The sequence below is a fragment of the Pygoscelis adeliae genome, unplaced genomic scaffold (genome assembly GCF_000699105.1).
Source record: "Pygoscelis adeliae isolate BGI_AS28 unplaced genomic scaffold, ASM69910v1 Scaffold57, whole genome shotgun sequence".
Lineage (NCBI taxonomy): Eukaryota > Metazoa > Chordata > Aves > Sphenisciformes > Spheniscidae > Pygoscelis > Pygoscelis adeliae.
This window is the reverse complement of record NW_008825615.1, coordinates 8,165,527-8,192,045: the sequence shown is the minus strand read 5'-3', so window position 1 is coordinate 8,192,045 and position 26,519 is coordinate 8,165,527. Positions and strand designations below refer to the sequence as shown.

The 26,519-nt window shown below is 42.3% G+C and overlaps 1 protein-coding gene across 1 annotated transcript in view; it reads right to left on the bottom strand.

Moving 5' to 3' along the window:
• OGFRL1 (opioid growth factor receptor-like 1) overlaps positions 1-26,313 on the bottom strand; it is a 36,219-nt gene extending 9,906 nt beyond the window's left edge. The window contains exons 1-2 of the mRNA XM_009333243.1: positions 26,308-26,313; positions 24,682-24,813 (exon numbers count right to left, since the gene is read on the bottom strand). Coding sequence (XP_009331518.1) covers positions 24,682-24,813; positions 26,308-26,313 — 138 coding nt within the window. The remainder of the gene's footprint in view (positions 1-24,681; positions 24,814-26,307) is intronic.
• Between the last annotated feature and the right edge of the window lie 206 nt (positions 26,314-26,519).

Below are 26,519 nucleotides of genomic sequence, written 5' to 3'. Positions count from 1 at the left end.
GGCCGCGGGGCCCCTGGGCTGCCGGGGGACGGTGCCGCGGGGCTGCGGCGGCCCTCGGGAAACCCGTGCTCCGCAGGGAGATGGCGGAAGTCCCCCCTCCGAGGGGGTGCACCCCGAGGGGATTTCTCTTCTTGGAGGAGACCTCGGTGTCCCCTAAAGGGTTACGAGAAAAGCAAGTGGGTGCGGATGTTTATCGAGAAGAGTGGGGATGGCAGCTGCCCCAGAGCAGTGGTCTGTGAAGGAGATGCTTATTTGGTGACGGAAGCAGTCATGTTACCAGCAGTGTGCAAAAACAGGTTGTCCACTAGACCTGGGAAAGGTTGTGGTGAGGTGGACCTCGAGGAATATGCAGGTGCCAGAGGAGACAGGACTGGAGGGGGCAATAGTGTGGTACCCAGCCAGTTTCAGCTGCTCCTAAAACCACTGAGAGTTTGGGGATAAAACTGACATGATGTTCAAGGAGGGATCTGGCAGGGGCAGTGGCAGTGTATGTTGTATTTGGCTAGAGCATGCCTTTTGGACAGAAACACTGCCTGGAGTGAAGACATGATGATCTGAAGGCTTAGCACGTTGTTCCAGTGGCTGCTTTCACCCTCATGATTAAAAATGTGTTCTTCGTTTGTAACCAGAGTTGTCAGGCTTCAGTTCACACTCACGGATTTCTGCCTTTTCCTTAAAGGCAGTTCTGTGCTGTCCGGTATATTGACTGCTCCTGAAGATGTGCACTATCATCAAGTCATCTCAGTCCTCTTCTTGGTAAACCAAACAGCTTCTTCAGCCTCTCGCCATAAATTACCTTCCCCATTCCTTCACTCATTTTTGTGCCTTTTTTTCTGCTGCTGCTTCAATGTTTTAGCATCCTCTTCAAGTGCAGGTACCAACATTTTAACTGGATGTCAGGATCATCAGTGTAGAGATGATATCATCTACATATTCTTGTTTCCCAATCCACCTTCTATAAACTGAAAGGTCATTTTAACTCAAGTTGCTACAGCATCGTGTTTAGATGCATTCATATCACTCACATAACGCTCCCTCAGGTTCATTTGAAGTGTATGAGCTGTACGCACTGACACCGAGGAACGGAAATGTCTGGGAACAGCCGGGTTGTCCGGCCTTGTTTCAGGCAAGCTTATTTGCAGTTGCAGCTCACCTAGATGCAGCCACAGCTGCATGGCTGAGCTACGAGCCTGTCCTAAGGCTCAGTCTGCCTCAGGTGCCCATGCCTCTGCCTCCCGCACCATCACCTGCCTTGGCCAAGACAGTTCTCCTCCTCTGCTCTTCATGGAGATTAATGAAGCCCGTTCAGCCTTTCCAACACCCCTTACTCACCATCATGCCAGCTGCTGCCCTCCTCAGGACTCAGCTACTCCCACTCAGTCCAAGATCAAACCTGGTGGCCCCAGCCAAGACCCCCACCCCAAAATTCAGCCCAAGCCCCCGCCTCCATTTTAGCCGCAGCACTGGAGATGGTCCCTGTTCCACAATAATGGGACAACAGGATGATCTTACACAAATTGGTCAATCTTGCCCACTCTTCTAGTGTTGGAAATGGTCATTTAGGGATACTTACTGAAGGATTTAAGAAATGGGACATTTACTTAACAGTTTACCTTGACATATCTTCCCAGCTTATGAAAAATCAAAGCTTTAGAAACCTCCAGAGCAAAAGGTTGCATCTGAGTCTTCATTTTAATAGCCACCAGTGAACCTGTTTCTATACTGTTTACATATACTTTTGACCTCCGTTACATAGTGAGACAATCTTACATAGTTTAAATACGTTATCTAGTATATATATTAGAATATAAAATACTATAATTTCACATGATGCTGATTAGTTCTTTTTTATGAGAAACAGGGTACGATTGCTCCCTATTTGCCTCCATGCTATTCACAATTTTACAGACCTCTGTCACTTCAATACCTATTGCTTTTCTTCCAAGATGCAAGGTCCTACCCTATTCAGTCTTACCTAGCATGAAAGCCATGGCATTCCTCTCGTCATCCTTTTGACCTTTTCCTGTAGGTTTTCAAGCTCTACTGGAAATGTTTTTTGAAAATTTTTTGAAATGTGATATCCCGGAATGCATGTAGTGTACAGGAAGGTTCAGCCTCATTCTTGCCAGCAGACAGTGTTTTAATATGGAATAAAAAAATCCCCATCAAGAAGGCACAAGCAAGGTTGTAAGAGAGCAAGCAGTAAGGCTGGATGCTAGAGCTGCAGCTGGGGGAACATAGTCTTTTATAAAACTCATGCTTATGTCACATTTTTGGAGAGTTCCCTCTTCTTTGGCCTTATTTGGAGGAAAGGCAGATTTGTTTCCTGCTTCCACAGTATCTCCTCCCATGCTGTTGGCATAGTTTGAAGGAACTGACTTAAGAAATTCTGATGTTTGGAACCCGTTTGTCTTGACTGCCTGCTGACTAGCTGCTCCCATTGATCAACATCAACTGGTCCCAGTATAGACCAGCTCTGCTTCCCCTCCCCTGCTACAGCTTTTGTCAATGCTCCCTCACGTTGACTGTGTTTATACTAGGGACAGCGGAGCCTCAAAAGCATGCCTTGTGCATGCATCAAAAATCAGGTGAAGGTTTTGATGATATTTAGTTTGCATGGCAATTAATCCCACAAACTAAAGATCTTCCTGGATCTTTAGAGATGGAGCAAGAAAGCTCCATCTCTTGTGCGAATAACTGCACCTTATTATAGAAAGCTCAGTTCTACCTGAAGAGCAAAGCTATCAGCCAAATCTCATCACAGAGCTTTAGGAGGATTTTTAAAGGATGTGGATCTCAGGCCACTGATAAGAACTGGGAGTCAAATTAATTGACTTGGTATTGCTATGGGAAGCCAGTGCCAAGAGCAGAAGACTGCTTTGACTTACTTACAGTAGTCCACGCTGCTAAGGTGATGTGATGGAGCTTCCTGAAGTGCTGGGATGTATTTCTGGAGTTTCTTGAGGGTCGATAACTAGGTATACCATATTGCTTGCAATCTACGCAAGAAGTGACAGAAATGAGGCTGGCTGAAGCCTAATCAAGTGGTGGTGGATTGCCAGGGTGGTGCAGGTTTTCCTAGCCAACCAGAAATGTTGTAAGGCATTATTCACTGCTGTAAAGGAGCTTATTACCAGCAGGTAGGCTAGAAGAACTCTCAAGTTAGAAACTGAATTGACTGATTGTTGGTATGGCGCTTTAAAAAAAGGCAGTGGCAACAATGATACAAGCCTTCAAAATGTTTCAAATACCCATCCAAATAATTTCAGTTTTAGCTGGACTCAGCTTTCATGCAACTGATTTTCAACCTTTAGCTTATCATTGGACAGTGGCTAGTTTCTAAGTGAATTTGCTCAGGAAAGGAAAATTGAACAGCTCTTACGTAGATCAACATCCAGCAAGAGTCGCTAGTTAGACAGCAATGGGGCATCCAGTTTGTGCCTATTGAGACCTGGCTGCACTGTTGTGCAGCTGAATGAGGAATGAAGGGTTCCTTCCCTGAAAGAGTCATCTGCTATTTTTATCATGTTACTCATGACTGTCTCTCAGCTGGGTTTGACTTTTTGAGACAAGAATACTCTAAGCTTTGGTTGTGGTGGGGCAGATCTGCACTTTGCCAGGTGCGTGCATTTTTTCCATGAACAATGTCTTCTTTCACACTTGCAGCTTATTGCTGGTTCTGGTTGTGAACTGGAGGCAGTCAGGATTCATGAAGAGGCTCTAGCACCTTACATAGCTTCTTAGAGTGGTATTTGAGAGCTTGAACAGATCCCCACAAGACATATCTGAATAAAAAAATTAATTAATTCCATTTATCTCACAGTCGTAATTGGTAGTCATTTTTGAGAAGGTGGTGAATTTTGGCACTTGAGTTCACCAAAGTATTCCAGTACAACAGAAGTTGAGTAAGTGCTAAAGCCAGGAGGACCTGTTTCGATCAAATAATCTGACTTCCGCATAACACAGGCCAGAGGAGTTCTTACCCTACCCACTTCTGAAGAATGATAGAAGACCTAGGGAAATGCAGACCACTATCACACAAATACTGACTTTCATAAAGCTGATGAAAAAACATAAGCATTTGAATTCTGGTTATATACTTTTACATAAATTTTAAACAGCACAGATTAGTGAAAAAAAAATTTTTTTCTTTCATGAGGACATGGTTTTATAAGGACTTCAAAATGGATACCACATCACTTTCTGGAAGCTAATGCTGCATGTATATAATCAGTGTGATAACTGTAAAATTTTATTAAAAATTAAATATGGGGTAATTGTAATACTTCATCATTATCTTGGGAGGATGTTTTAAATAGGATACCAGAGAGGTAAATTAACAACTGTGGAGAGTCTTACCAACCTAATATTAAGGTGATATAAAGCTGGGAGGTATTATGCATCCTTAGAGGATATGAATAGACTACAAAACCACTTTGATAAATGGCAGAAGAGGGCAAAATAAATAACATTGGTAAAATGAAATTTAGTCGAGATAATGTAAAATGATTCATAGTGGATACTTAAACATACAAAGGTAGATTTTAGAAATGCAGAAAGGCAGCAATACAACAGAAATATCTGGGAGTCACAGTATTATTAACATACATTTGGACAAGGGTCTGAATATATTTGGACACCAACATATATTTGTGCAAGTGTACAAAGTCAGACAGGTATGACAATGGTTTGTATGCAATAGCTCTAGCTGACTGGTATTTTAATGGGTTTTGTTACCTTGTTGGCTTATTTTTGAAAGGAACTGGGCGTTCTCAATGAATATCTGACTATGGTGAATTTTAATTCTCTTCTTTAGTTCAGTAATGCCCCAGATTGCTAAATGCCAAGCCTGATATAGTATCTATAGAAGGTGAACCTAATTTATAAATAGGTTCACCATATTTTTCCTCTAGTGAATGTCATTGGAAATTATTAACTAACTGGAAACTCAGAAGTCAGGTTGTATATTTGCATAAATTTGTTTCTATTGAAATCTAAAATTAATTTGCAGAGAAGAAAAGACTTCACATAGATCATGCTAGACATTACAGATCAGTCTATTAAGCTCACTAAAGCCAATGGAAGTTCTTCCCTTTTTTGCTGGGTTATGATTACAACCCTGAAGACCTTAACTAAAGCCCTGTTTATTGCGGTGTCTTGTACTAGGGCTCTGTAAAAGGTCACAGCCAAGGTAAGCCCAGAACAGATTAATAAAAGAGTGTATTACCTTAAGACAGTCTGTCTAGCTGGTCAGAGAAGTAGTCTTAGTCTAGTCCTTAAGCCTCTAAGATTCTGCTCAGTTTCTTCCCAGACTGGCCGTTCAAACATGGCACAAGACCGCAGCCAATTTCTTGAGGGGAAATTGATCCAGTTGTAGGATGCAACATGGTCTAAATGAGCTGCTGTGCAGCAACCCCTGATTTATAGCCAGGGTCCTACATCACCCTTGTGATGGACGGAAATCAGCTGCCTGGGTTAGCATGCTCAGCTTTCCTGCAGTAGGGCTTGACTATGGTGCATCAGCAGGTCAGCTGCCTGACACCACTGATAAGAAATGACATTTACTTGCCAGAAATTCATACAGGGTTAGATGATGCCATTAAGTTTTGATGAAGGGCTCCTGGACTGCACCAGGCAAACTAGTAATTTTGGTAGTGGAACCTAGAAAGAGATTCTTCTCCCTGAAAGAAACTGAGAGTGTGATTCAGAAGCCCAAATGTAGGCATCCAAGTGCCCTTGGAGATCCCTTAGTGTATCCATCTGCTGCAGAAGGGCACTGGTGCTCCATAGGCTCGGTCGGTCCCACGGTATAGCTTCCAGGACCACGCAGATGTCTTGGCTAGTCTAGGACATCTCAAAGGGAACGATACACCTACTAGGTGTATGCTTACCACATACAGGCATAGGCCAACTATGCCTGTATGTGACTGGTTGGTTGGCTGAATCGCTTTGAAAGCTGCATGGACTGTATTGACCAGAGCTCCATTTATCTAATGGATGCTTACACCCCTAGTTAGCTTGTAGGCATACAGCTATGTGTAAGCAACTAAATTTAGATGTTTTGTTACAACCTTGATCCTGCCCTTAATCTCCCTGAGCATCCATATTTCTGTTGGGAAGATGTACTACAGACTGTCTTTGCCATTGGACGTGTAAATGGACATTTCTGATCTGACAGCACATGGTATCTCCTGTCTTGAACTTCCAGAATTCCTAAACCAGGCACTTTCTACTTGTGCCGGATGTAGGACCTGACTTATCAGTGTACTCAGAGTAGGCCCAAATCCCCCCAGACTGTGTGATTGTCTTCTCTGGGACATTAAACAGAGACACAGACTGACATCCTCCTGGAGCCTGAGCAGGCTTCTTATCTGGGGAATTTATATGCCCTGAGATATCTAATGTGTAGATGCGTAGGCCTGAGCTAATCACACAACACTCCTTATGCAGTCAATGGAGAAAAACGGGCACCTCCAGAGGATGATCTGTTAGTTCTAGTCGTAGGCAGGCACAAGGCCAAATAACACAAGTGGGACAACTGCAGGCAGTGACTCTGCCACCACCTGCTTTTCATCCTTTTCCAATATCATGCTTTGTATGTCAGCTGTAGAAAACCTATATAAATGCATAAACTGGGGAAGAAGTTCATCAGGGAAGCCATTTTTAATTAGGTCACTGATGCTCCACAGGGCTGGGCTTTTAGCTTGTGATTAAGGCAAACATGCATAGTTTGAGATATAAAAGCAAGCAAACACAATCAGAAACAGAAACCACCAACAATACTGGCTTTCATTTACTTATCACAGGCCTAGTGATTTTTACAACCATTTGGGCTAGTTTTCCTGGTTAAACTGTGCAGCACAGCATTAAAACACAGGTCCAGCTCCCCAGCTGCACTGGGGCAGAGTTGTCTTCTGCATCAGCCCTGCCTGTTACTCTTTGATGGCACCTCAGAGTGACCCTTCCCCATCCCTGCCAGACTCTGGATGACTTCAGGGTGGGCAGGCTGGAGGGAGAAGACTGCACAGCCGAAGAATTCAACTACTTCGGAGTGATGAGGATCAAGAAATGGCCCACAGTTTGTGACACAAACCTGATTTGAGATGGGACTGAAGCATGTTATGCTTCACATAATGTGAGCTTCAGAGAAAACTCTGTAAGCAGTTGGTGCACACAGATCCTGGAATGAAAGCTATTTTTTCATCTTACTTGTTGCCCCTGTAATATTCCCTATCACAGGCTTCCTTAGATCACGACGGGACAGCCTCATCATAATGCTATTGTGTTCTTCTATTCTGAAGAAAACATGTTAGTAGAGCCTGTAAAAGCCTCTGCCCCTTTATCTCCATGGTGTCGCCAATACATTAAGTGTACTTGCCATCTCAATAGAGCATGCAAGATGGTAAGTTTAAAGAGATTAAATTCTGCTTCTAGTGACACTGGAGAGCTAACAAAGTATAGGAAAGATCTTTTCCTAATACGGAGAATCTGAGTTATGTGTTAACAACTAACGGTAACAAATGTTCACTTTAGGAATCTGATGCAGTGATCAAAATTATCTGGACGCAGTGAGCATGTGCAGTATTCCAGAATTAGCTCGTTTCATTTTGTAACATGCCATGTAACAGCGTGAAGCCACCTGGCAGCTGGAGTACAGGCAGCCTTTGATGTGCTCGGGAAAGACACTGCTATTCTTTCACATCGGTGTTTGACCAGGCTGAATGAATCAGTGGCATCCAAACGGTCTTGAATAAAGAGATGAGTGAATAAGCACATCGTTGTCCTTTTGCATGTTGCAAAGTGGGCCAGCAAAATATTGGTGGTAATGTGCTAATACACAATGAGTGCTTTGTCCTCCTTCAGTACATCATATCCAGGAGTTTGACTGCAGACAGATTTGGGAGGAGTCAATTTGTCAAAAAAAAACCCCAAACCCCTAGGTGAGCCGGGAAATTCCAGGATTTGGGGATGAACAAGGGAGTGCAAATTACACATGTTAATCAATGGCATTGTTAAAAAACACCAAAAGCAAAACTAAAAAAAACCCCACATTGTCACCATAATTGCAGATAAAATCAGAAATAACAGTGGATAAAGCTGTTAAAATACATTGTCAAACAAAGGTCATTACAAAGCAAAACGCAAACCAGGACACAGACAGAAGAGTACAGCCAAATCCAGACTCAGCAGGCAGAGCTGAGGACAGCCAAAAATGAAAAGGACTGGTCCAGGCCAGGGACGGGAAGCAAGGAGCAGCTTCCTTGCTGAATAAACGCGGCTTATTCAGAGGACAGGAGGACCCTTACCAAGAGGATAAGAGCAACTAAACAATGTATTTGCTTCATCATCGTCATAACCTAAAAAAAAATCCCCATACTCATCCTACAACAGAAATGTATGGCTAACAAACCAGAGGCAATTTTTATTCCTGAAATTGATGTTAAAAACCCAATTGTTTTTTCTTAAGAACATTAAAGCGATGCCATTTCCTGGCTTGCAGTGCTTTGTGGTGGTGTTTCTTTGTAGTGGGAGGCTGCAAGTTAAGATCAGGAGATAATGTCAACATTGCAAGGAACACAGGAGGAAAAAAAAACCATGATGCATGTTTGTGCTCATTAAATGAATTCTTCAAAGGAATCAGGATGAAAACAAAATAAAGATTGCCAGCCATGCATGAGTAACAATACTGAGTGTTCTGGATGTTTTTTAAGGGAGCTGGCTGAAACTCAAACACAAGCAGTTCACCCTCATGCAGGTGTCTGCGGTTTCTAGAACGTAATGATCATCTCCCTGTTCTGCCCCAGATGAAAATAATGATTAATTTTTGCATTTATGTGAAATTTGTCACCCTCTAACACCACTCGTAGCTGTCCTTACGCAGGGAAATACTTGACAGGTCTGAGGGCATCCCAGAGCGAAAAATAAAGCATCCATGGTAGTGTAAGCATCACATTAGGGCTAAAAAGATAGAATAGGAACAGCCCTTTTCAGCACTGTCAGTTTGAGCAGACATAGCGGTGAGACGTGTATCGAACTGCTTTGGTGTGTTCTTTCATTTACATTACAAAGGAATGTTTTTGGCAGAAAGTCGGTGTAAGCAGTATTCATTATTCCTTTAAGGGGCTTGATAATTCAGTATGTTAATGCACTGCAGGCTATCAATGCTGTCAACAATCCACCAAGATATAAATTAAATCTTGTTCCAGCATCAGTATTTCTGTATGCAGTCCTGGGATTTAATAAGATTGGAGCTTAGATCATGAGGTGAAAACTAGTGATGGTTGATATGTTTGCGAGACTCTTTGGGCCAGGGAGAAAACACCCAGAGCTGATTAAAACTTGTGAAAGAAGTCATCATTAGCACACTGGATATGAAAATAACAGAAAATGAGAAAAGTGATTCAATCTGACAAAAAAAATTCCAACCCTCAAGAGGAATCCTCAAGTACACCTCTGAAGTCTGGCTCATACAGAAAGCAGAAGTGGGCTTCTCATGCAGCTTCGGACATCTACAGCGTGGGTGCCTCTAAATGGTTGCTCAGAGTCCCCCTACAGTCAGTGGAGAAAAACTGGAACTTTTAGGTCATGAATCATTTAATCGTAACATAGACATTTAAACTAGGCCTGATGAAATGCCTCTTTCTTTGTCTTCTTTATAAAGGGAGAACAACTGACTGACTTAGACGTAGACATCTACACTGAAGATACCTAAAAGATACCCAAGAAGAGATCCATCTTCAGTACCTAGACACATTTTAATTTACCAGGCTGAGCTTGTTCTGTCTGGCCATCTGATGAATGACTGACAAACTCAGCTGGTTTAAAGGACTCTTGCAAAGCTTGGTACTGCCAGAAGGGCAGCTCTGCATTGCAGTGGTGTCACACAGAAGTCACAGTGCAACTCTCAGCACCCAACTTTGCTGCAATAAAGCAGCTGGCGAGTCTCCACAGACTTGCTCTGTGAGGAATGAAGGAAGAAGGTGACTCCCACAGGAAGAAATTTAGAACTGTAATCTGACTTTGGTGCTTTGAGGCTGCATCTATATTAGTATTTTAGTCTGGATGAGAAGAAAGCTTTTAAAGCTAATTTTTTTTTTTTTTTTTTTTTTTAGATCAAGTAGACTGGAAGATGGAGTCCAGGAGTTTACCCAATACCCAGATACAATGGGCATTCAGTCCATGGGACCAGACTAGGACTATTCTGAAAAAGAAAAAAATCCCTAACATGTTTATAGTGTGGGTGTCCGGTCCTCAGAACTGGCTGTTTTGTTCTACAGGTCCGCCATTGGTTTGCACTACTTGCTAATGTAATGTAAAGTGAATAGGGCCCTGGAAGAGTCAGTCACTCCATTAACCATTGGAGGAGTTTAGGAAGTTGAGATAGCATACTCAAAAGTGAATGAAATGAGTGACCACCAAATGGACTGTAGGCTAGTTTTCCAAAATCCAGTGTTTAAACAAAGGAAAACATCCATTAAACATAGGCAGAAACAAGTCCTGCACAAGGCATGAGGTAGTGAATTAACTGAGGATGCAAAATACCTGCTGATTACTGATTACTCTTCTGGGCCTACAGAGTTAGTATATCTGTCTGAGATGGCTAGTAAATTCAAAATACAGCTGCCCATGGGATTTTGTTTATAGCAGTACAGCTTCAGGACTTCATCCAAGCATAAATTGTACTAAACTAACCATGACATTATTACTTACCGGTTAACATGGCTGCAGAAGAACAATACAAACTGCAAAACAAAGCATGAAGACCATTTCCAGCACTACTGGCCTAGCTAGTGCACCAGTTACTCCAGTGAGAAGTAATATTGCACACCTGATAATAAAGTATTATCATCTCTAGCAGAGTCCCAGTACAAAAGAATATACTTTAGGCTAAATCTTTTCATTACAAGATGGTACAAGAAGCTGATGAGAAACACCACTAACCAGGGCTCTACCACGATGGCCTGAGAGCACACTGAAGTCAGCTTAAAGACAGTCCTGAATCTCTATTGATTTTGGATCAATCCTTTGGAAAAGGCAGACCTGGAGCAGTACTTGGATAGGAGACTGCCTGGAAACACCTGGTGCTGTAGGTTTTTGGTGCATTACCAACACTGTTTTAGCCACAGATCCAAAACACAGCACCACTATGAAGAAAGTTAACTCCGTCCTAGCCAGACCAGTACACTGCCCAAATTCTCCCACACACCTTGCCACCCAGGAATCAGCTGCCTCAGGGCAGACTCTCATGTCGTATCCCCTACCAGCTGGCTACCCTTACGAGAAGACAAAATCAGTTTCACAGCCCACGTCCATAGGAGAGCTCTGATTGTGCAGGGTTGTTCAAGAAAGTGAGTGGTCATTGTAATAAGGCTGGAAACATCTACCCCAGAGGAGAAGGGGGAGGTGCCATTCTTCACTCTCCCCGCAAAGCGGCTCCCAGAGGAGCGGAGGAAGGTGTAACTGCTGCTATCTCCATGAAATGATTCTCCGGAGATTGGGAGGGCAGCGATGCAGGGGCCAAATACCAGACTGGGCTCAAGGCCAGTGCTTTCATCATAGGTTTCCCAGGCAAGGCAAAACAAAGTGATAAACAACACAGAAAACAGCAAAAGCTGAAAGGAACCATTAACAAGCCCTGGAATTCAACTTACAGCAAGAAAAGGAGCAAGTAATGGAGCAGGTAAGGGAGGTAAGGGAGCAAATATGCCATCATCGGGACCAGCAACAGCAAGTACCCACCTGCCAACTAACAGCTAAATAGCTGTAACAGCTGTAAAGTCAGTCTAGCACACTCCGATCAAATCTGTCATTATCTTGAACCCCTTGAGCCCCATGTCGGGTGCCAAAAAGGATGGTGGTGGGTTGACCCTGGCCAGCAGCCAAGCACCCACATAGCTGCTTGCTCACTCACCCACTCCAGCGGGACAGAGGGAGAAAATAGGAAGAACAAAAGTCAGACAACTCGTGGGTTGAGATAAAGACAGTTTAATAGGTAAAGGAAAAAGAAAAAAAAACAAGCAAACCAAAGGAAGTCTTTCACCCCCTGCCATAGGCAGACATGCCCAGCCAGTCTCTAAACACTGGCCACCTAGGAAGCCACCCCCTGTCCCTTGTTCTTCCTCTACCTCAGTTTTTATTGCTAAGCATGATGCTATATGGTGTGGAACAACCCTTTGGCCAATTTGTCAGCTGTCCCGGCTGTGTCCCCTCCCAACCGCTTGTGCACCCCCAGCCTGCTCACTGGGGGGCAGAGTGAGAAAAAGAGAAATCCTTGACACCGTGCAAGCACTGCTCATCAGGAGCCCATTGGTATGTTACCAACACTGCTTTAGTCACAAATCCAAAACACCGCACCACGTGGGCTGCTATGAATTAAATTAACTCCATCCCAGCCAGACCACTACACCCTGGAGCTACTGCTCCAAGTGATCATTACAAGAATTGCTTCATATGACATTATCTACGAGCGCCTTCATTGCTTCACAAGCTTTACGGTCTTCCTCATGCAATGTATTTGCATACTTTCAGGGAAGTTACAAAACCTTTATCCTTCCTGTAAAAAAATGGACATTTTGGTTCTCAGGAAGAAAAAATGACATACTTCGCATACTTTGTCCTTTAATAGTTCTGATAAAAAAAAAAAGATTTGGCATAGTTCCTTTTTTTAAGACTAGTAAACTGTTTCAAGCCTTCCTAGTTCAATCTGAGTATGTGGTTAAAATTGAGTTTTCCTGGGAAGGCTACTCCGAGTAAAAATTTTAGCAAAGCCACTACCAAAGGATCAAAATATCTTTTACTTAAAAAAAAAAAAACAAACAAAACAACAAAGCAACCTTTTTGAAGTGTAGTGGAACAAGGATATCTCATCAGTTGTTTGCTCTGTAAAATAGGTGTATTAAGGAAAAAAATATCTGTAGAATGACTTTAACTCTACACCTATAAAATTCAAACTTTGTTGCACTGATTTTCTGAGATAGCATAAAAACACCAGAAAGGCTAAAAGTAATGTTCTACAAGGAACCACAACATTTTCATTTTTGCATACTATATACAAAACTAAAGGGGTACAATTCAATACATCTCTTAATAGCTAATGTTCTTTAAAAACAATTTAAAATCAATCCTTGTGATCTTTGTTCAAAAGCATTCCTACTTTCACTCAAATAAAATCATACATTAATACAATTGCAGCTTCTCTGCATGGCAACAAAACAACACAGACAATTCTGGTCCTCCGTGGGGGTGTCTGCGTATAACATGGTTTCACACACTGATGTAATGCTGCTTCTTCCTTCTCTAACCCTTCCCATTCATTTGCAAAGGAGGTATATATTAAAATAACCAAGAATTCTTCTATTGAAAGCATTTACTTTCTCCAGGAATGGAGATGGCTAGCAAAGCTACACGATATAACAATTTAGAGAAAATCATACAGCTCCAGCTGTGAACAAAAAGTTACATCCTTCCTCATGCCTACCTTTCATAACAGCAGCATCACTCCCCTTCTCCTTGTAAATGAACCTCTTATTGCTTGTATTAAACTAACATCCACTGGTCCCAATCAAGGACTTACTGTGCCGTGCCCCTGTACAAAGCCATAGCAAGCTATTTCCCTGACCTTGAGTAACTCTCTTGGGATATCAGCTCATGTAAGCACTGCTGCGGAAGTCATATAGCGTATGGCAGTACAGCAGCACTGTTCACCTGCAAAACTAGCTCTAAAATAAGACAAAATGCAACTAAGTGACATGAAAATTGAACACAGAGAGCGTGGGAGGGTGGATGTGATGGGTAACACTGAGAAAGTGGTGTGTCTTCACTTTGGTGGGCTGCAAGCAGAAGGTGCAGGACTCGGGGATGGATCACTTGGTTTCTTGGCCCCAGGGTTTACCTCAGGTTCCTGTCAAACATCAGCAGAGGTCCGTGAGATGCCATCGCCCGGCTTGTGCAATGCTATTCCCCTACAACAGGTGAAGTGCACATCAGCACCAGAGCCCTGCCCTGAGGGCACAGAACAGAGTCTGGCAGCAGAGCTGACCCCTGCTTCTCCAGCTGCAAGTGGGTTTGCTTGCTACCAAGGTAGAAGGTTTGCACCGAGGCTGACACCAGCACAGACTACAGAAATGCCCGCACCACTGTCCCCTGATGGGTAGCTCCTGCTGCATCTATTCCCTGCAAAGCTGAGTCACCAGGTACAAAGTACAAAGCCAGCGTTCAGTTGATGTGACATGCATGACAAGGCATTCAAAACAGGAATACAGCATTGACAAGGAATTGTGGTAAATGCCATGGTAACCTAAAGAATTTAACTGAGAACATGCTGTGTAGGATCTCTGCCTACTTGGCCTAGCTAGCGAAAATCAGCTTTCTTCCACTCCCATATCGAATTCTTTGTCCCTAGTGTGATGTTAACTCCGCATATATCTAGGCTGAGCATTCCTCCAACACTAGGCAAGAACTAGTCATAAAGCCATTCTTTCAGCTGCTGCTCTTACACCAACACTTGAGGTTACCCAAATGAAGATGTACACCATGCTCATGGGCTCTGAGCAGACTTCTTCAGCATTAGACAGCAGTTGCCCAAGCTCAGGTGTCTGGTAACATCTGAGATGTCCAGGGGAATCAGAGACGTCCAGTATAGCAAGATATGACACGGGGCTTCTGCTGGATTTACACCCTAAAAGCAGCATCTGTTGGCCAAGCAGGACACCTGAGGACATCTCAGTTGGCAGACACTTTTGCATGGACAATTCAAGAGACAGCACAGGATGTGACTCTGGTTGGAAATTTAGACGTTAAGTGTTTAAGTGTTTACTTCTGTGCTGTGTCTCCAAGCTCCACAACAGTGAGTGGGAAATCTAACCAACAAGATTTATTGTAGTCAATGACAACCTAACCAACACAGCTCAGGAAACCTAAAAATTACTTCATAGAATCATAGAATCATTTAGGTTGGAAAAGACCTTTAAGATCATTGAGTCCAACCATAAACCTAACACTGCCAAGTCCACCACTAAGCCATGTCCCTAAGTACTATGTCTACATGTCTTTTAAATAACTCCAGGGATGGTGACTCAACCACTTCCCTGGGCAGCCTCCTCCAATGCTTGATAAACCTTTCAGTGAAGAAATTTTTCCTAATATCCAATCTAAACCTCCCCTGGCACAACTTGAGGCCATTTCCTCTCGTCCTATCACTTGTTACTTGGGAAAAAAGACCGACACCCACCTCGCTACAACCTTTTTCAGGTAGTTGTAGAGAGCGGTAAGGTCTTCCCTCAGCCTCCTTTTCTCCAGGCTAAACAACCCCAGTTCCCTCAGCTGCTCCTCATAAGACTTGTGCTCTAGACCCTTCACCAGCTTCGTTGCTCTTCTTTGGACACACTCCAGCACCTCGACGTCCTTCTTGTAGTGAGGGGCCCAAAACTGAACACAGTATTCGAGGTGCAGCCTCACCAGTGCCCCATTGCAGAGTAGACACATGATGGCTAGTTAGCTGAGGCTCTCTACTCTCACTGAAATGGGAGAGTAATGAATGAAATGAAATACTGCTGTATAAGCATTAGCAAGGCTGTAGACACCTACTCTAAGGCATCAGTCTCAAGCAGGATCCTTCTCACCTAGCCAGAGCATTTTTGACAACTATGTTCTATAAGACAAAAAAGCAAAAAGCATCCTTGCCTAGTTTTTACTTTTATGGCAGTGCATTGGTTTGCTGGTGGGTTGTGGCAACTACAGCAGTGAGTTATTCACACAAAAACCACATTGCAAATAGGTATTAAAACAAACAAACAAACAGCCTTTCCTTACTTATTAGAAATGTTACAAAATGTTCCTCCTTTTCTTTTATGACAGCACAATGACAGTCATGTTTATGTTGTATCTCTCCATTGAAATGATCCAAAGTCATAAAGCCTCAAAAATTCAACTGAAGTTAGACAGTTGCTAAACTAAGACTGGCATCATCCTGACCCAGGCTGACTGTATTCCCCCATGCATCTATATCCGTCTGCTACTTTTCTTCTGTTATGCCAAGACTATCCATCACTTGGGGCAAAGGAATGACTTTTATTCTGTGGCTGTTCAGGACTAAGGAATAGGTGCTACAAGAATACAAATCATCAGTACCACAGTGCCTGTGATGATTTATTCTTCCCTGCTAGCTTGCCTCTTCTGCAGGAGACCTGAAATCTTTGCATGCTTTTTGTGAAGAGGTGTGTACTTTTTTAACACTTGCATCTCCAGTAACTAATGAAAACAATTCTGGATAATTAATCTTTTAAGCTTTACTGCTGAGCATCAACATACTCAGCAGGAGCCAGGACCACTGGTTATTTTCTTTAGATTCGCAACAGGTGGTGTCAGGTGCTCTTGTCAACGAAAACCAGTAAAGGGGTGACAGGTATGCAAAGGGAGAGCTGAGCATGGAGCAAACCAGGGACAGGTTTTGTTCATGGGCTGAGCAGTTAGGCCAGGAAACAGGCTGAAGTCAGTAGAAGAGACTGGACTTCTATTGCAGAAGCTTTCTGCTGGTATTTGTAAAGTAATTACATCAGTAATTCTACAAGAAGGAATCTCTCAGAAATCTGCTCCCACTAAAGAAAGCGCAGTAGCTATGGTTACCGAGCAAACAGGGAGAGGAGGCAAGGCTGAACCACGGCTCTGGGCACTGTACACCATTTTTAACACCAAAAGCCTAGTTTTAGCTTTCCAAAATACAACTATGAGAACAGCCACCCACGCTCCCCATTACAGCATGTCTCTGTGTGTGTATATATATAGATAGATTTAGAGATATATATACACACACACATGCAGACAGATATATAGTAGGATGAGGGGATGACAAAGAGAACAAGAAATGTAGCCAGCTTTTAGACCATCGTACAACTATGAAGTTCGTCACGTACTCATAAGCAACAATCTTGTATGCTTGGTTAGACAGCCCAGGGCCAGCACCATGGCACCTTCCCCAGGGAACATCTGCTGCCACAAAGAGGAAATGGGCGTCTTCATTTGCCCCTGAGGATTTCTCAAGAGGTACAAGCAGTTCCCTGTAAGAGAACTATGTCTATATTGCAGGCTTAGTGCAACCCTTCTAGAAAAGCTCCAATTAACCTTAAGGCTAATGAACATAAGTACTACTGTAGTGTAGCAGCAGTAACATGGAACTTGGCATGTGCCATTAAACCCCCCTGAGAAACTGGGTAAATATTTAAGCAATTAATCCACATTGAATTTCACATAAATGGCTTCACATTGAGCTCATTAACTGGTGTTTTTGAAACAGGGTGGGGATAGTTTAGTAGGCTGTAGCACTGCCTGCACAGTGGGTGTTGTAAGGGAGAGGTTAACTACTGCACAGTTTCCCAAGCCCTTCACACCTCCAGTCAGCAACTGCCTGGCCACATCCACTCCAGACATTGATTTGGACCTGGGCATGCCTGCATAGCTGCCTTCATGTCTTTGATGGCAATGTCGTAAAGCCATACCTATGCTGCCCAGAAAGAGTCCTCTCCTGAGTGGCCATGAACATGGCCCATGCCACCTCCTTCCCCCACTGCTATCTCAAAGACAGTCCCCAGATGCTTGCGGCAGCACAGTGCCTGACACACCATCAGACAAAGCACCCGGGACACTTGAGTTCCTGGGCTATCTGGACAGTATGCCTGGCTGTTGCCTTAGTGCACACTTGCAGTCTAATTACAGTTTCTTTAGCATACCATGTAGACATACACTCTGAGGCTGCAGTTCAAATTAGTCATCTAGGTTTCCTCTTCAGTCGCAAGGAAGAAGCAGGCACCATCATCTCACTCATCTCAGGCACCTCCTCAGCACAAAACCCTTTCAAGGTGTTTATATCACCAAGTTAGTTATCTAGACTCCCACTGTAGACTAGCTAAGAGTTTGGTCTCTAAGGTTAGGTGAACTGAATCCTGTCCCTTACTAGATATAGTTTCCTGAAGGTGGAATGGGCTACCAGATTGTCCTTATGAATCTCTTCTCCAAAAGGACAATAGGACAGAATTACCTGTTTGGTAACAGATAGAGCAGGGGCCTCTGCTTTGACACCAACTTCTTAGATGAAACAGTGTCTAATACAACTGAGACACTCTGGAGTATCTGAGATGTCTAGGCAGGGCTGGCAGATATGACATGAGACTTTTGTGAGACCGGCGTCCTTTTGGAGCAGTAGCTGGGAACCAGGACGATGACACAAGGGCATCTTGGCTAGCACTGGACACCTAACCATGTCTGCCTGAGAGCTGGGTATGTGACCTACCTGTAAAGCCAAGGCAGACATAGTCAAAAGACCTTGGAGATTGATTCAGCTTGACCCACAACAGACACTGTTGCAACCAGAACACCCACACAAAGTTGGTAGATAGGACACGGGATTTTACAGAAACTTAGAGCCTTCTGGAGCAGCAGCTGGAGGCCAGGCAGGATACCTAGTAAATAACTGGACACCTGTGCTTGGGGATCTGAACTGAGCCCATAGATTCTTGTTGCTTCTGTGGGCTGTTGCTGGGAAGTCAAAGCATTTTACAAGAAATTAAACTAAAACCTGTATCAGCTTTCATCCACCTGTTTCCAAGAAACGGCAAAATTTAGTCTTCTATTTTTTTCTTCTATAAAGTCTTTCTAGACATTAGAGGCAGTCTTCAGTGTAGTTATGTCTACACAGGGCTGGCTGGTGTGACACTGGAGTCATGAGATACCAGTGCCCTTTTGGACCAGAAGCAAGAAGCCAGACAGGCCTAAGGCAGCAGGTGCCTATGCAGGACAATCAAACCACATGTACCTCATGGGCAAGATGCATATAGTTTTAATATTTATTTTAAAGACATAAGGCTTAAATTGCTTTCATCTTGAAAATGAAGACAAAACAATATACATTTAATTTTAGGGCAGTAGGTTTTCACAGAGGGCTTCAGTTTCTAGCTTCTTTCAGCACAATCAGGCTGTACTCAGTTGCAATACACACAAGAGTATGGGAATTCAAACCCAATTTCTTTCCAACAATGAAAAGAATAAGGCTTCCTTTATTCAAACCAGTATACCGACCTCCTGCACTCATACAGGAAGGAAACTTTTTTCTATGCTATAAGTAATATTAAATCAAACTGAAGATTTTAAAAAAAGAATTCAGAGTAAAAGACAACACTACAGATACTGGTAAGGAGTTTCATCTTAACCAACAGAGCCCAAGAAAAATGAATCACAGAAACTCTCATCTTGAGAAATTTATGCATCCTATAATCCCCAAAGAGAACAATTGCATCTGATAAAAATCTTTAGACCAAAATTAGAAAGTAACAATAAAGCTGACAGAACTGCCTGAAATACATATTTTAGCAGAGACTTATTAGAAAGTCAGCATAAAGTGCCTCTTAATCATACTCATCATGTATCTATTGGCAGTAAATCCAAGCAACCCTAGTTTTATATACCTCTGTAGACTTTATTTTATTGCTTACTTGCTTAGTAAATTTAAACTAGGTATATTGGCAATGTATCTAGGATGTCACCTGGAAAAGGAAAATTTCTATCACTCATTATGAGCCTGCTTTAAAATATGCAGCGCTTGGAGCCAAAGGCATGAGTTTGCAAAGCTCAAATTATTGGTCAAACCATTAAAAAGATCCATCTTAAGAATATTTTTTAGTCTTGGTGCAGTCATCTCAGTAACTCTGCCTTGAAGTGCACTCAGAAGTTTTAACCAGTGGTAGTCAAGATCTTAGAGAGGAAGCAGCGATAAACCTCCAATCCTCATCATTTCCACTTTTCATTTCAACAGAGTATCTATGAATCTGAGCTAATCAGAAGATCTATATATACTACCAGGTAATGACTTAGCAATACTGTGTGTAAAAATTATAGTAAACACATCAAATAGGCAATGATGTATCATTGAGCTAAGAGCTAATTTCAGTCAAATTCCAGTCATGACATCTTTGTTAACTTCTGCGTGACTTTTCCAGGAGAGAGTGCCCACTAAAAAGCTTACTGCAGGATACCATTTGGTATACAAATTGTAAGTAAGAGGGCTTTCCAAATATATTTAGTATATTAAACTTTTCAGTTACTAGCAATTCAAACAAATGCTTTAGAAGTTACGAATCTCCAAATCCCATAATCTCCTGGATCTTCCAGTTCCCCCCAGGAAAAGACAGATAAACCTGGACTTCTTCCCAGTCCCACTTGCTAAAGAATGAATAGCATTAATATTGCCAGAGCAGGATGTGAGGAAACATGCAACACTTTCCACCAGGCACCATGAAGTCCCATGTCAGATGTCACAAGAGTTTCCAAGCTATTTCAGTGTTTTAACAAGCAAAAGGAAAAATTAATTCAGCGTTTAAAAATTAAACATTCAAGTTCTCATTGTAATTAGTATTAAAACAGGATGGAGAATTTACGTAAAGTCTGGCGATAGGCTTTTACATGCCAGTAGCACACAGTAAATTATTTAAAAAAATGGTTATTATTTCAAATGTTCAAAAACTTCTGACAAGGAACTAATTAATAATATTGGATTACTGGTCTTAGTAAAATGGACACTATTGTCTCCAAAAGCCTAAATTATTGTGAAATCTCAGATGCATTATGTTGTCCGCTTTCAACTATATTTAACACTGCTTTATTATTTAAAAATACAACTTTGAAAGTAAGATGACAAGAACTAAATTTATTTGGCCTAAAGGGAGAAGAATTAAAGGAACAGCTAGATAACTATATAAATATTCACAGAGAAATATTTCCACTGGAGATTAGTTGTAATAGTGTAAAGAGCTAAAGCTGAAAAAAATCAGTTTAAGCTCTGTATCAGGAAAAAGTGGTTTTGAAGACACTATGGTGGGCTGGACAGAAAGTAAACTTTGTGACTGCTTTACAAGTGCCTCAATTGATCCCCTTCCTTTCCTCCCTCCTAGGCAACTAGAGGTGTTTTTCAGCCATTTCGGGCCTAATTTGTTGGGTTTTGTTATCTGATTGTCAAAGTGAAAGGAAAAGCAAAACATTTGGCGCTTGTATCTTTTCACAAGTCACTAAAATTATTCGAATTGTTGAAAGATTACAGGATTAGAAACTCTCAGAAGCTTCTCTCCTCCAGTTTCACCCACTTCATGGATACCATTAACCAATGGAGAGGACAGTTTAGCTTCTATATAATCTGCAGGGAGTTATGTATGCAGATGAGGAAGATAATGAAAACACTGTGGTACCTACCAATGTACTTGGGCAGTGCAGGACACTATGAACCTGCATGAGAGAAGGTATACAGTATCCTGCACGAGAGGTGTTAAGGTACCACTGTAGAGGAGGTTTTGAGAAAACAGGTAAACACTGGACATGACTATCAACTCAGTCCTTTGGTGGGGAGGTATTCAAGATGGGACGATATTCTAAAGAATTATGCTTTAGCTTATACAGAAACATCTGCAGTTAGTCCTCAGGGTATTTCTTTGCATTTTGTGAGATGAACAGGACTGTGTCTGCATAAATGGCTAAAAATTAATAATTGGGTCATTCCTTTCATAAATACAACACAACAAAACCTGTTGTTCCGTTATTAACCTCAGAAAAAGCAATGTCATTCTGTTCCCCAATACATCTGCCACAAGAGTATATTGCCCCCTCCCTCCCCCTTCCACCAACAGGTTAGCATTTATGGATAAGTAATGCTGAAAAAGATGTCCTGGAATGAACTGCAAGCACAAAAGCTTGGCTCCTCTGGTTAGACAAAGCTACAACATCCATTCACCTCCCTCCAAAACACAAGAAGAGATCAGTGCTGCCCTGTAAGAGACAGCGTGAGAGGCCCTGCGCACTTCTCATTGAAATGAATGGAAAAATTCTCAGACTCATGAAGGAAAACAAAAAATAGTTCACGTTTGCTGGAAAGAAATAAAACCTATATACATAAAAAAGTAAAAATACATTAAGCTAGAGAGTAGTCACGGGGCTTTGAAGCATGCCAGACTCTTTCTGACATGGATAAAATCAATGTATTTGTTTTTGACTGAATACCAAACTGCTAGAAGGCCCATGGAAAAAACAGAAAATACTGTTTACATAACTGTTTGATTTTTTTTTTTCCTCTCTTCTGTGAGAGTATCCTGATTTCAGGTTGAGAAGGTTTAAGTCAGAGAAAAAGGAAAGGAAAAGAGAAAAAGGAAAGGAAAAGAGAAAAAGGAAAGGAAAAGAGAAAAAGGAAAGGAAAAGAGAAAAAGGAAGACAAAACTGCAACTCCATGAAAACATTTCTTCTAACTTGCACCCTTTGGCATCGTTTTGTTAAATCGATACTAGCTCTTAGGTAGACACTGTCTTCCTTTAAGTCTGGCTTCAGCTGTGGTCAGATGCCTGCTGCAGAGCAGCTGGCACAGAATTTGTTGTTATTGTTGGCAGTGCTTGTTGTGTTGTTGTTGTGGGTTATTTTGGTTGGTGGTTTTTTTGGTGGTGGTTTTTTTGTTTTTTTGTTTTTTTTTAAAGTTGTTAGGGTGACCCCCTACCCAGCTGGACCAGTGGCCTGGCAGCACACTTCTCGGCACGCCTTATCCTTGCACTCCCTTCACTACCTTGCATAGGCATCCAGATCTATCGTAAATACCACCGAAGGCTGCTTAAAAGAGGAGGCCTTATAAAACCTGCTGTGCCAGCTGAGTGGCTGGCAGTGGTAACCTCCAGCAGCAGACTGGTAACAACCTACAAGTCGGCAAGGTAGATCTCAGCATCAGAGCAATTTCTACGCTGATTTGGATCACCAGAGTCCCCGTGTCCAGACAGAGGTCTGTATTAGTTTCAGAAATCAGACTTGGAGCCTCATGCAGTTAATTAGTCAAGCTCCTGTACATGGACAGAGATTAAATTCACATAGAGTGTCTGGGGATTTTATGCTCCTCTTCTCCTGCTTCCTTAACTACTCCAAACATGACTTTTTGCTTGGGTTTTTTGTTTGTTTCTTAAACTTGTGCTTGCCAGTAAGCAGAGATGAGGACTGTGCAGCAAATTGTTGCTTATTCACAGGACAGAAAAGCAGGGCTCATTCAATAAAAAGTGAAATTAAAACCCAATTCTGTTTCTCCATCTATGTTATTTAATAAAATATTTGCTCTGAACTGTGACCTCTGACAAAGGAGGACTAAAAATATCTATCTTAATGGAGACAGCCAAAACACAGTTAAATGGTGGTTGAGATAGAGCAATAAACATATATTAAAGCAGTAAATCAGTTTGTATTCAAAATTCATCCCAGCTCTCTGTCCTGCCTTTTGTAACAGCTAGATCCCAACTGCACACTGAAATCACTGTGCTTTTTACGTATTCTCTGAAGACTTTGGAGGCCAAAAATCTAAGCATCACCAAATTTCCCTCATAATGAATATGCTTTTTTTAGGGCACGCTTGGAAGCTCGTTAGAATTACCAGGAATTCACTAATTTCCATGGACTTTGGGTCAGGCCAAGACTACCTTGGCCAGGATGCAACACCAAATGACTTGGCTTCCAACGCAATCTTACACTAAGTACCAGCAACAAGGATTTGCATATAAACCCACACAGATTTCTGTGGCACATGACATGAATCGCTCACACAGGAAGACACTACTTCCAAGTTGCGTTATCAAGAAATATTCCCTGTCTTTGGCATAATTGTTCAGTAATATGCATTTTGTGTATGGAATAAAAGAAATGCTGACAGGCCAGCTTTTATGGCTGCTGACACAAACTTTCTGAGCATAGCTATGTAAGATCTGCTGACACAAACCTTCTCCTTCAGAACAGCTGTAATTGCCTGCTGCTTTGGGGAGGGGATGCGGGGCTTTCTTTTCGTTCTTTTTCTGCCTCCTGCGGAGAACTCCAAAGTGCTGGCTGCGCTGATAGGGCTGAAGTATCTACCAACGCCTGGTTTGGCTACAGATGCGAACACATAAAAGAACACATAAAAGTCAGTTCCCCTCCTGGCTTCATCCTCCATTTGTCTTTCAGATTATTTAATAATCCCACACTCAGCAGTATTTGGATAAAATGGACAGTTATCAAAGTGCTCTAGTTAAAGCTGAATACAGCATTATGCCTATTCTTCTAAACCGATAAGCACTCAGGATAGGCAAAATTCCCACAAAGAGTCAGATGTAAGGCACCATTTACTTGAAGGTTAGCGAGCACATTCACAGAAGACAAGTGCAGCTAGAGGGTAAGGCAGCAGCTCCTCAGGCTCTGCATTTCAGGGCACAGCTAGTGTATGAGTGTTTTAAAAGATACTCAAGGAGCCTCCCAGCTCTCTGTTCAGCACAGATAATTAAGAGATTATGTCTCCCCTTCATCAACAAAGTGCTTAAGGATATGCTTAAAAGTGTTTTGCTGATTTAGGGCCTCAGTAACTTGTCTGCAAGGATCTGAATGCCCACAACTCCCCCTTGAAAGGAAAAGTGCATTTGGGTCCTGGAGGAATTGATGTATGTTGCAAAAATCTTCCCTAACAATTGCCACAACAGAAACCTCATTGCTTAATTTAGATATCCTACAGCAATTACTGCCAAGTCCTGTCTGGGTTGATACAGTAGACATTTTGAAATTCCAGGTTTTCTTGGGTTGCTAATGCTTATTTTATTGGTCCTATAGTTGCCTTAATATAGCGCAAGGTTAATCTGACTTTCTAACCACCCTTTTACTTACAAGTGTCTCAAGCTCACAGATTTTATCAGCAAAGCTGGTCACTTCCTCAGTACGACCATACTCAGGTGCGAAGACTTCAAGTCCAGCACTCACCAGAACAGTTTGTTTATCCCGAGCAAAAGCTTGGAGCCTCTGAAAGAGCAATTAAAAAAAAGTCAAACTAACACCTTTGCACAATCACAAGTTACAATTAAAAAAAAAAAATCAGTACTTGTGCTGTAAGGTGCAGTAAGACCGGGGTGCTAAGCCAAAGTCAACCATGCTTTCCCACTAGTTGCAACAGAAGTTGTGTGTCAGCACAACAGGCACATATCAGGCACACACTCAGTTTTGGCTTTTTTTTTTTCCCTGTTCATGTCATAAAGATGATTAGAATAACATAATATCTGTCCAGTGAAACCCCCTGTGTTGCAGACAGAAATCAACACAGCCACATTGCTCAACTCAGCCGGATGCAGAGAGAAAGCCTGGCAGATGGATGAAATACTGCAGTGACAGACAAGCCAGTACACTGGCCTTTCTTGTAACGCAAATTAACAAGCCTCGCCTGTTCCTGATCTTTTCTTGTAAGAACTGTAGAAAGTGAAGCCATCCACGGCTCCTCAGCATGCTGACTTTATTGCTCAATTATACAGAGAAATTTTGATAGAAAAATTTATCTTAAACTTCAGCAAAATGAAAACGTGGAATAAACCATCCCCCAAAGCTCCAGGGTTTAGAGATGTCTGCAACCTTTCTTCAAATAAAAGATTTCCCTTTCCTGCACCAAAGGGATGATTTGGAGTCTCATAACATCCTTAAAAAGCCATCTAAGATCGTGTAATGTTATCACCTTGTCCTTTGCTGTCTTTCTTCAAAGTTTTCTTTAGAATATAGTGGGACAGAGAAGAAGGTACTTGTGAGGTGACAAAAATAAATTGAAAAGAGCTAGCAAGATGCAAACATAGCTAGCCTCTGTCAACTGTGCAGCTTGGAGCTGGAGCTCTGTCTGAAAATGCGAACAAGTGCTTTGTGCTTCTGCCGGGTTTGAAGGTCTTACCTCTCCTCGCCTCCAGAAACAGGGGACACGACAGACAAAAAGAAGTATAATAATGTTTCTGAAACCTGCAGACTGATTAGCAGCGAGACTGAAGTACCCAGATGCTGGCATATCAAGGAGAATTTTACAAAAGCAAGTCCTGTCCTTTCTGCAAGCTGTTGTAAACATTTCTGCCTCAAACCCCTCCAAAAATACGCAAAATCTGCTATAATTCATGGACTAGCTAGCTGCAAAAATATTTCAGACTGCCTTAACTATCTATTACCTAAATCCTAAATGAGCAGGGAGGCAAAGCAGAGTGCAGCATTCACCTTGAATTAAAGCAGAAAAATCACTTTTCCTGTCCCGGAACAGAAACTGGCAGTCAGAAAACAGGAGTTATTAAGCTAGGCTATGTCCTCACTCATTAATTATTAACCTTTATTACTAGATATTTACCTCAAATTATTCCCAGTTTCTCCTCAGGGCAGCGTAAGACAGTTATCTCATGTATTTGAGCAGCGTCCCTCTGCAAAGCAAGGCCACGTGGCCGGGCGATGGCAGGGCAGGCCAGCCCGGGGAGGCAGGCAGGCCCAACGGCCTCATACCGGCATTAGTCCAGCCGACGGGCCCCACAGAAGGCTGAAGAAATCATTTTATTTCTTTTAATTCTGCGGGTAGGGATTTTGGATTGTTTTTCGGCTGGACAGAGAACAGAATGCTGAGGGAGAATAGCAAATTTGTGTTGTACCAAATCAGCAGCAGCACTGGAGACCGTTACAGTATTATTATTATTATTTTTTAACATTTTGGAGGCAGC